The 12,022-nt window shown below is 45.6% G+C and overlaps 1 protein-coding gene across 4 annotated transcripts in view; it reads right to left on the minus strand.

Annotated features, from left to right (window-relative positions):
* ZBTB7C (zinc finger and BTB domain containing 7C) overlaps window positions 1–12,022 on the minus strand; it is a 69,790-nt gene that overhangs the window by 11,953 nt on the left and 45,815 nt on the right. For all 4 annotated transcript variants that reach the window (XM_069746594.1, XM_069746611.1, XM_069746619.1 and 1 more), the window contains one exon: window positions 75–1,253. In XM_069746594.1, the coding sequence (XP_069602695.1) occupies window positions 75–1,253 (1,179 nt within the window). The remainder of the gene's footprint in view (window positions 1–74; window positions 1,254–12,022) is intronic.

Genomic DNA, 12,022 nt, shown 5'->3' on the forward strand with positions numbered 1-12,022 from the left:
ACATTTTCTATGATACAATCAAGTAAGTATTGGTACATAAGTAATGAAGTTGGTATTTTTTGCTAGCTTCTAACCTGGTGAATCGGACCTCGCAGATGGTGCAGATGTATGGCTTCTCTCCAGTGTGTGTCCTCATGTGTCTTGGAAGTTTTCCGGCTCCCATGATGACCTTATGACAGATCGGACATTGTTGGGAAGCCTTTGGCTTTATTTTCCTCTCTTCTTCCAAAGGCCATGGTGGAAACATACCCAGGTGAGCAGCACTGAGAAAGCTAAGGTAGGCACTGTAGTCCATTTCCGCCTTTATTTGCCCAAAATGTTTAGAGGAATGATCCAGGATCATCTCTTTGAAAAAATCAGCGGAGAAGGGAAGGGTTGGTATCTCATTGTTCTCCTCCTCCTTAATTTTTTTATCTTTGATCACGAGATTGAGCGGTCCGATATCGACCTGCGGTTCTTGGAGTTGGGAAAAGGCAGCGAGATCTCCATTCCAAAGCTGCGGAAAGAACCCTGGGACAAAATGAGAAATGGTCGGTCTTTTGTCTGACTTGGTGTTTTTAGGATGGGAGTCTTCACTTAACAAAGATTTGATGGAGAAGTCCTTGACAGCACTTTGGTGGCCAGAAGAATTATGGGTGGAAGAGTATTGGGTGGGTAAGTCCTTCTGAGATCCTCGGTAGGGTTCTTCCGTATGATCGGATGCAGAAGGGCTTTGGTTGCAGCTGCTTTCCTGAATATCCATTTGGTTCTCCTCATTCACAAAGTCTTTTGTGTCATCTTCATCCTCCTCTTCATCATCATCGTCATCATCTTCTTCCTTCTCCTCCTCTTCCTCATCCCCATCTCTTGGTGCCTCTAGGATTTCAAGGCAGACATTGATAACACATTGGATCTCTAACATCTCAGCGGCATCCAGGATGTGTTTGACATTGGACGTGGTGATCGTGAGCGTGGACGTGTAGGCGAATTCCAATATGGCAGAAAAAGCTTCGGGTTTAACAAAGTCAATCTCGTAAATGTACGGTTGTTCGACAACGGATCCTGTGGTGAAAAGCTTCTTAAAATATTTGCTGCAGGCGGCTAGAACAGATCTGTGCGTGCGGTACTCTTGGTCCTGGATGATAAGGATGACGTCACAGAGGAAGCCGTCATGTCGCTGCTGATTGAGTCCACATAGGATGTCGCTGCTGTGGTTCGGAAATGGAATGCCGATCAGATCTTCATGGCCACTTGCCATGTTCTCATGAGTGGTCCTACAATACAGAGAATTTGGGATCAGTATAGAAGCCACGGGGGGTATTAATACAACAATCAGATCTCAGCTGATCACTAATGGTCCCACAACTGGCTGACACTTCATGATCAAGTCAAGGAGCTAGAGAGGAGAGGATTGATTCATAGGACTCTGGTCCAGCGTCAAGGTCAGTGGCACCTGACAGTTAGACACCCGCAAATCTCTTACCTTCTGGTGTACCCGGCACAGCATTTAAATTGTTAGGGCTGGCACAATGTCATCTTACAATATGGTGCACAGATGACATCGATCCAACCCTGGTTAATCAAAGGTTTTGCCGGAGACGTCGAGAGGGTAAGAGATTCATGGGATTCCTACCTAGCTGGCATATACCACTGACTTGAAAGCTGAATTGTAGTCCCACAAAACGACCCGCTCATCTCTACAAGGAACCCTTCAACAATTAGGGAGTGTTCAATATGGAGAAACCCTTGTGAGGTAGTGACAGCTGTTATATGCGAGGGTCGCTATGTTGCCACCAGGATGGGCATAGAACTGTATCGAGACCGCTGGAGTGCATTGCAGTCACAGGCATAGCTGTGATTGCAGTGCAAAATAAAAGTTTGGTCTTGGGCAATCTATTTGCCCAAGGCAGATTTAAGAAAACCCGCCATGAGCTTTTATTTTTGGAGCGAACTACAGGATGGTAGTGGGGCATTTAGCTCCCCCCAGGCCGGGTCTTACAAGTGGCCCATGGCCACAGATTCCATTTTAAAAACCCTGCAGCAAAGGGTTGAATGTGTCAGTCTAGGTTTGCAAACTTGCAGAGCAAGTGGCTCTGCAGAGCTCAGCTGGTGTGAAGTAAAGCGGAGCCAAGGGAAGCCAAAAGGCCTGGCAGCGTGGAACAGTGGTGCAGTCGCCCACGGCAACTGGTCCCGGATACAGACTGTCTTGATTCACGGCTGCGATCCGGAGAATACCATTTATTTTCCGTTTGTGACTACGTTGAACATTAAAGAGACTTTGTTTTGACCGTTTCCTGTGGTCACTGCCTGTCTACCACGTTGCACCAACCCCGCTGCACTACACCCTTTAAAGGGGTTGTCTGGTTTCATATAACATAACGAACAGTATTAACTAAAAAAAGCCACTGACAATCCAGAACTTTCTCTTCGCTCCTCCCAGCTCGGCTTTCTTCAACCGGACTGAAGTGTTGGCTCTTGTCTATAGCGTGTCACCACTTCTGCCAATCACTGAGTTTAGCGGACACATAACCTAACTACCTTGTCATGACTGCGAGAACTGTGGACTTAAGTGAATAAAGGATGGGGCTTACATTTTAGAAAATCCCTGTCACCCGTCTGCAGTTTGCTTTAAAAAAAAAAAGGGTCTACCTCCCCCTTCTCCGAACATCCCAGTTGTCTGGCTACTTCTGGAGTTTGTCCCAGGACCGGTCTATGATTTCTCCAGGCTTGATGTATGGTGCTTGCAATTTTAGCGCCTGTCCTACAGACTATTTCCTTTGCGCGGCAGTATGGATTACAATATCTTCTCTCCATGACGCCCTGCCGGGGCTGGGACACCATTATGTTGTTGATGACGGCTTTTCCCAATAGGACCTACTGTACCATGACCTCATGTCTCATGTAGTCATTTATTAGGACGCAGCTCCACCCACTGATGTTTCCAATATGTGGTACTCGTCTTTCTTTTACCCAAAACATAACACTGTCCATAAGTCTGTAATTAAGAAAATGGTACAATTATATTATTTAATCCTTTAAAGATCTGTCCATCTTTTATTTTTTTGCTATCATTTTTTTTTCACCTCCCTTTTCTTCCAAGAGCCATAACTTTAATTTTTATTTTTATGACACAGCCGTACAAAGGCTTGTTATTTTTTTTTTCTCGGAATGAGTTGTCATTTTGAACCGCATCATTAATGATATCATATAATGTAACTGAAACAACAGGAAAAAAAATTCCAAGTGTGGTGAAAAAAAAAAAATCATAATTTTGTTTTAAAGGTATTCATTGTGCAGTAAAATGACCTAAATATAATTGTCCAGGTCTATAAAAAGAATAGAATATATAGTATAAAATTCTGGACTGAAATGAAAAAAAAATTTTTATGTCACCACTTTTTAAAACGCATTCATTTTTTAATTATTCAATCCATGGAGTTGTTTTTTATGTGGCGAGTTAGAATTTTTATTGATACCATTTTGGGGTGAATATCACATTTTGATAGCTTTTTATTGCATTTTTGAGGGCAGGTGCGGATACATGGATTCATTGACTTACTGTTTTCATATATATTCATATTTCACATATTTAATTTATTTATTGTGGGAAAAGGGAGGGTGTTGACGCAAATGTTTTTTTTTTTTTTTATTATTATTTTCTTATTTTGAAAACTTTTTAAATTAATATTTACTTTATTTTTTTAGGCCAATCTAAGAGACCTAAACCTGAGATTGTGTGTATGATATAGTGTCATATGACAGTATTGCAGAATATAGTAAGAATAATGATCTATGAATCCCAGCCTATCCATTGGCTTCATTGAAGCATAAATATGGCGGTGACAGGGCCCTTCAGCGGGTCAACTGCCATGGCCATCCATCGGCGCCACATGATCACAACCTTTATATGCCACTAACAGCATTCGTGTGATTAAACAGCAGTGATCGGAGCCACCTCTGATCTCTGCTGCTAGCGGCTGACACTTGTCTTGTATGTTGCAGGCTCAGCTCCTGAGCCTGCTCCACAAAGCCACACCTGATGGGTAAGATTTAACAAAATTTCTATGTTAATTTCTCGCATTTTTCAAGATTTCTGCTTTCGTGTGATTAAACAGCAGTGATCGGAGCCACCTCTGATCTCTGCTGCTAGCGGCTGACACTTGTCTTGTATGTTGCAGGCTCAGCTCCTGAGCCTGCTCCACAAAGCCACACCTGATGGGTAAGATTTAACAAAATTTCTATGTTAATTTCTCGCATTTTTCAAGATTTCTGCTTGCTGTCATTGAATGGGAACCGCCACTGATTATTCCCAGGGCCCATCACATGCCCAGGACAGATGTGTAGCCCATGAAAGTACCCAGATGTAGACCACTCGTACAATACATTATATCGGATGCCTTCGGGATGGAGGGAATGGCGGCCTGGCCTGACCCTGCTACATCCCAGTTTCCTCTCCTATCTGCTGGAGCAGAAACCTCATCATCTCGTGTGTTTTTCCTCCATGATCGGGGCACCTTTAATTTGCGCAGTGGAATTTACACGCTGCGCTGGCTTCCTCTTTCTTCATGGAAGATCAATGCATACAAGGGACCTTGTCCTGGGCCACCTCCCACCCCCACACACCCAGATAGCAACACCACCATGATCAGCGTGTGGGAGCAGGAAGCCTGGGGCCATGGGAAAAGGGACGTGTAAATACTACCCTCCAGCTGCTGGAGGGGGGCTACCTACATCCAAGAGCTAGGCAGGACGCTGACCCCTCTCTGCAGGGACTGTTAACCCTGTCAAGGATCATTTTCCCATCATTTATTACACAAAAAAACATTTTCCTGTTTCCTTTATGCGATTTGTACAGGATAAGGCCTAACCAGCCTCATTCAGCACAACTGTCTTATTGTAAAACTCAATTTGTTGCCCGCAACAACTAATCAGAGCCTACCTGTCATTTTACCATAGCAACTAATCAGAGCTTACCTGTCATTTTACCATAGCAACTAATCAGAGCCTACCTGTCATTTTACCATAGCAACTAATCAGAGCCTACCTGTCATTTTACCATAGCAACTAATCAGAGCCTACCTGTCATTTTACCATAGCAACTAATCAGAGCCTACCTGTCATTTTACCATAGCAACTAATCAGAGCCTACCTGTCATTTTACCATAGCAACTAATCAGAGCTTACCTGTCATTTTACCATAGCAACTAATCAGAGCCTACCTGTCATTTTACCATAGCAACTAATCAGAACCTACCTGTCATTTTACCATAGCAACTAATTAGAGCCTACCTGTCATTTTACCATAGCAACTAATCAGAGCCTACCTGTCATTTTACTATAGCAACTAATCAGAGCCTACCTGTCATTTTACCATAGCAACTAATCAGAGCCTACCTCTCATTTTACCATAGCAACTAATCAGAGCCTACCTGTCATTTTACCATAGCAACTAATCAGAGCCTACCTGTCATTTTACCATAGCAACTAATCAGAGCTTACCTGTCATTTTACCATAGCAACTAATCAGAGCCTACCTGTCATTTTACCATAGCAACTAATCAGAGCCTACCTGTCATTTTACCATAGCAACTAATCAGAACCTACCTGTCATTTTACCATAGCAACTAATCAGAGCTTACCTGTCATTTTACCATAGCAACTAATCAGAGCCTACCTGTCATTTTACCATAGCAACTAATCAGAGCTTACCTGTCATTTTACCATAGCAACTAATCAGAGCTTACCTGTCATTTTACCATAGAAATTAGAGCTCAGCTTTCATTTTACCATAGCAACCAAAGCTCAGCTTTCATTTTACCATAGCAACCAGAGCTCAGCTTTCATTTTATCATAGCAACCAGAGCTCAGCTTTCATTTTACCATATTAGCATCTAATCAATGCTCAGATTTAATTTTACCATATTACCAACTAACCAGAGCTCAGATTTCATTTTTCCATAGCAACTAATCAGAGCACAGCTTTCATGTTACCATAGCAACTAATCAGAGCTCAGCATTCATTTTACCATAGCAACTGACCACTGCTCAGCTTTCATTTTACCATAGCATCTGACTACTACTTGGCTTTCATTTTCATGTATACAGCATTAGGCATCGCTGTAATTATGCTGACTAGAAAAACAATGGTAGAATTTTGAAGTGTTTTTTTGCACCATTTCTGCCCACTTGGATTTTTTCCCCCATTTTTAGGCACATTATATTTTAAAGTTAATGATGTCAAACTACATTTCATCACTCAAAATATGCATAATCCAGCATATGGCTATGTTGACTGGAAAAACAAAAACAAATGGACCCTGGAAGAAGAAAAGAAAAAAATGAAATTACAAAAACAAAAACTGTCCTGCCAGAAAGAGGTTAAAGTTATCTCAAAGAAGCCATTCTAGAAAATATTTTTGGATCCTTTGCTCCTCATTCTTGGGCCGTAATTACACGTTTGCTAGCAGTGGAATAAGTTCATATTCGGCAGACATGTCAACACAGTACCCAGCAATGTAGACTTTGTCCTATGGGCATGGTGATGGACAGACTCTTAGCATCCAGATGCCTACACATTATGACTCATGTCCACTGGGATTGTGACGCCTTAATCACATTGTTTTCCATGGTATAACAGCCAAAGGCGTTACTTCCATGAATGTGTTAACAGCTATAATGAACATGAACCCAGGGGGCATGGGCCTTACAGTGCCAATGAATGAGCAATGCGTTACCCCATGGTAATCTGCCCTTCTGTGCCAAACTAAGGCAGCATTTGGTCCTTTAAGGGAAACACCAGTCTAAATAACTGTCACCCTTCTCTCCAATAGGGTTGAGGTGCTTGAACAAGGACCAAGCCCTTCTTCTGAGGGATGGTAGTAAACTTGCACTGTCTGTAGAGAAAGTGAGCTCAGTAGTTGATACCACCCATGAGGAGGGTGAAGAAATTGAGGTTGGGGCCCCCCTTCTTCATACACTACATAAACTACCAGTAAAGGGTAGGTCAAGGACTGGTTTTCCCATACATTTCCAACTTTTCTAGGATAGAAAGTTGTCATGACCCTTAGGCTATTTTCCAGGACGTCCCTCCTGACAGCACCCTGGAGGACATCCTCCTCCTCCTTGCCGGGACAGGAAACACACGAGAGTTTAAAGGTCATGTCCCACCCCGAATTCCTCGCTGTTTTTCCTGTCCCTGCACGGAGGGACGAACGAGAAGAGCTGCGCAGGCTTACCGGGCTCAGGGGGATCGTGCGGCTTGCCAATACCCTTCCCCCTGTCAAGAGGCTCAGGGTCGAAACTTCCTGAGGGGGAGTCCCTCTACCCCAAAGGCCAGGAGCAGGACGAGACTCCTGGATAGAGCCATTCCTCCCGGTGGGAGGCTCTCGGCTCTGGACACGGTGCCACAGTGCAGAGGTCTGGAGTGAAGGGCTCCTCGCAGACAGCGGAGGGTCGCTGTCTTTTGCGATGCTACATCCAGCGTGGTACTCAGATCTTCCCAAGTCAGAGCGGCTTCCGGAGTTTCGGTGGGACCGCGTCACTTCCGGTAACGTCACTTCTGGTATCGTCACTTCAGGTGACATCTTGAAAGAGGGGAAGTGCGTGCGCTCCAGTGGTGGAACGCATAGCAGTGTAGACGCTTCTGGCAGATAGCGTCCTGTGTTGTGCCGCAGTGCTGCTGGCTGCAGTTGCGGGAGACAACTATGGAAGGAGACATGCTTGAGGATGGAGGGGTAAATGCGCCCGGCGCAGTCCACCCTCACCTCAGATAGATCTTAGCACAGGTCTAGCCTATTACTCCCAATCTTATCTCGTTTAGGATAAGGGAACCCCGCTGCTCCCCCGACCACAGTTAAAAGACCCGGCAAGGTCTCGGCGAAGTCCAACAGATTTCCTGTATGCCATGTAAAGCTCCCGGACTCCCATGGCAAGACTCTTTGTGCACCTTGTACATCAAAGGTCATGAAAGATGACTTCTGTGTCCAGCTTCTCACAACATCCCTCCAGCGCCATCCCAGGCCCTAAACGAGCCAGGCGGGAGAGCGACCAGAGAGAGCCGGAGTATAGTTCTGATGACGGTTCAGATCTAAGGAACTCTGTCTCCGAAGAAGAGGGGAAGCTCCCCTCAGGGAGCCAGGACCAGCGTAGAAAGTACATTTTCCAGTCAGAGGGAATGGATGAGCTTGTCCAGGCGGTGAGAAGTACCATGCAGATCGAGGAGACTTTCAAGCCATAGTACAGACAGGACCTGATGTTCGGGGGACTTATGTCATGGAGACAGTTTTCTATTAGTGAACATATTAAGGCCATGGAACTAGAGGAGTGGAAGGATTCTGAACGCCGGCTGGTGCTATCTCGTGACTTTAAGGGTCGCTTACCATTTGACCTGGAGAAAGTCAAATTATGGAAAGAGATCCCTAAAATTGATGTCCCAGTAGCAAAGGTCGCCAAAAAGACTGCCATCCCTTTTGACGACTCGTCTAACCTGCGCGACCCTATGGACAGAAAAGCTTACATTCTCCTAAAGAGGGCCTGGGAAGCTTCTGCGGCCCTAATTAGGACAAACATAGCAGCCACTTCGGTGGCCAGATCTATGTACCTATGGATGGGTCAGTTGGAAGAGCATTTGTCCAATAAGACCCCTAGGACTGACAGTCTAAGTTCCCTTCCCATTATGAAGTTGGCCATGGCATTCCTTTCTGATATGATGGCTGAGTCGGTTAGATTTTCAACCAGAAATGGTTCCCTGTCTAATGCAGCTAGGAGGTCTGTATGGTAAGGTCTTGGTCAGGAGATAACGCCTCTAAGACCAAGCTCTGCTCCATCCCATTTTCAGGGCTAAAGGTATTTGGGCCAGCCTTAGATACTATTCTAGAATCAGCCTCTGACAAAAAGAAGGGGTTCCCAGAGGACAAACCTTAATGGCCTCAGCCCCCTTTCAGAGAGGTTTCTTCTCCAGAAAACAGTATGACTTCAGAGGGCAGGGTGGGTCCAATAGAGGGTCCTACAGAGGTTCCTGTAGCCAGGGTAATAAGAACCAAGGTTTCTTCTTTAGCCCGACCTCCAAAACCAAAACACAATGACGCCACTTGCATTGGGGGAAGGCTATGTCATTTTGCAGGAAATTGGGCCCAAATCACTCAGAATCAGTGGGTTCGCAGAACCATAGCAGAGGGATACAGCATCGAGCTTTACTCCCCTCCTCCAGAAAGGTACATCTCTCCTACCATAGTCTCGGCAGACTCTGCCATACTGATAGACTTGCAGGACATGCTCAGTTCGGCAGTCATAATTCCGGTTTCCCCGTCAGAAGTAGGCAGGGGACACTACTCCTCCCTATTCGCTATCACAAAACCGTTCGGCGAGACCCGCACTATTATAAATCTAAAACCTTTGAATGCTTGGGTCAGATACAAAAGGTTCCGAATGGAATCTATCAGGTTGGCAATTCATCTCATAGATCGGGATTCTGTAATGTGCACTGTCGACCTGAAGAGTGCCTACTATCAGGTCCCGGTTCATCCCTCATCACAGAGGCTGCTAAGGTTCGCGGTAGCTCTGCCAACCTGGACCTGCCACTACCAGTTTCAATGACTCCCCTTTGGGCTTGCTTCAGCGCCGCGTATCTTCACGAAGTTGGTATCAGAGGTGGTGGCCTTCCTGAGAAACCAGGGTATCATAATAATTCCATGTCTGGACGACTTTCTCCTCATGACAAAATCAGTGGAGACTTTGACAGATCACAGAATTCGGACGATATCAGTAATGGAACACCTGGGCTGGGTCTTAAACTGGCAAAAGTCCGACCTGATTCCAGATCACAGGAAGATCTTCCTGGGAGTATGTCTAGATTCCAGATGCAGAATATCCCTCTTACCAACTAGAGGACAAGCTGGAGGCAATTCGAGTCCGATTCAGGTACCTATTGGAACACCGAATTTGTGTTAGGCCTAATGACGGCATGTATACCATGCGTCAGATGGGAACAGTCACATTCAAGACTACTGCAGAGACAGATTCTGTCCATCTGAGATCGCCGCCAGTCCTCACTAGACGGTCCCATGAGGCTATCAGGACCAGTACGGAAGCCTCTACGTTGGTGGACACAGACAGAGAATCTAAAGGTGGGAGTATTATGGTCCACCTCCCCTTATGTAGTGGTCACCACGGATGCCAGCGCGTGGGGCTGGGGAGCTCATTTACAGGGCAGAATCCTCAAGGGCAGGTGGCCAGTAGACATCAAAGAGAGATCCTCCAACTTCAAAGAACTATATGCCGTCTGGGAGGCCTTAAGACAAAATCGGCTCACGCTCTCAGACTGTCATGTCAGGATATTGTCCGACAATGTGACAACATTTCATTCTTGAAACATCAGGAAAGCCCAAGACACCGACCACTGCAGGACCTAGCGGAAAAAATATTCAGCTGGGCAGAAGGTACGGTTCTATCCATAACGACAATTCATCTGGAAGGGTCTCAGAATGTGATAGCAGATTACCTGAGCAGACGTCGGGTGTGCCCAACCGAGTGGGAGCTGAACCAGGATATCTTCCAGGAGTTATGTTGTCGTTCGGGAACCCCCAAGATAGACCGGTTTGCAAACAGTAGAAACTCGAAGGTCTCAAAATTCTTCTCTCTGAACCCTTTGGATCTTCCAGAAGGGATAGATTCCCTGAGCCAAAGGTGGGTGGAACCTCTCTCATATGCGTTTCCACCCCTGGCGCTGATCCCAGCTGTGCTACGGAAGATCAAGGAGGACCGAGCAAAGGTCATTTTAGTTGTCCCGTACTGGCCAAGAAGGAGCTGGTTTCCTCTGCTAGGGGCCTTGGCGATCGACAACCCAATCGAGCTTCCCCTTCGGGAGGATGTCATTCACCAGGGTCCGATTTACCACCCAAACCCAGGGGAACTCCATCTTTGAGCCTGGATCATAAAAGGGATATCTTGAAGGCTAAAGGCTTATCAGATCAGGTCACAGCCACTATCCAGGCCAGTAGAAAAACAGTCACATCAGCAATTTACCTAAAAATTTGGAAACGATTCTGTTTGGAGGGTGGCAAGTCCGACATTGTGGCAGATACCCCAGACATACCTAGAATCTTAAACTTCCTTCAGACAGGGTTCAACAAGGGCCTTAGACCAAGCACCTTGAAGGTGCAGGTCTCAGCATTAATCTCTTTCTTTGACTATCCTCTAGCATCTCACCCGTGGATAGTAAGGTTCATTCGAGCTACTCAGAGGCTGCGACCCACCATTAGGCAGTTGACTCCGCCTTGGGACCGTAACCTGGTTTTCAGGTCCTTGTGTAAGGGATCATATGCTCTGGGCGAGAATATGCCTATATCAATTCGCACACGGAAAACTGCATTCTTAGTAGTGATCACCACGGCTAAGGGGGTGGGGGAGATCCAAGCCCTATGTACCAGAGACCCATATCTCCACATCAGGGAGGATAGTTTAATCCTGAACTTAGATCCCTCATTCATACCAAAGGTAGGCTCTGAAAAAAAACGAAATCAGGAGATAGTGTTACCTTCCTTTTCTAAAAACCCTTCCAACGTGAAGGAGAAAGCCCTTCACTCTCTGGATGGCAGACTGGCGGTTTTAGGCTATGTGCACACATTGCGGATTAGGCTTTCTGGTGCGGATTCTGCCTCTCCTGGCAGAAAACGCACCTGCGGATTTGTCGCGTTTTTTGTGCGGTTCCGCAGTGTTTTTTGTGCGTTTTTGCTGCGGTTTTCTTGTGGATTTGCTGCGTTTTTTACCCCTGCGGTTTTCTATAATGGAATGGGTACAAAAACACTGCAGATTCACAAAAAAGAAGTGACATACTACTTCTTTTAAACCGCAGCGTTTCCTCAGCGGATTTTCCGCAAAGTGTGCACAGCATTTTTTTTTCTCATTGATTTACATTGTACTGTAAATCAATTGCAGATTTGCAGCGTTTCTGCACCTCAAAAGACATTGCGGATCCGCAGAGAATCCACAACGTGTGCACATACCATTAGATTATCTAGAGGCCACCAGTTCCTGGCGGGTGGAT

Source organism: Ranitomeya imitator, chromosome 1 (genome assembly GCF_032444005.1).
Source record: "Ranitomeya imitator isolate aRanImi1 chromosome 1, aRanImi1.pri, whole genome shotgun sequence".
Lineage (NCBI taxonomy): Eukaryota > Metazoa > Chordata > Amphibia > Anura > Dendrobatidae > Ranitomeya > Ranitomeya imitator.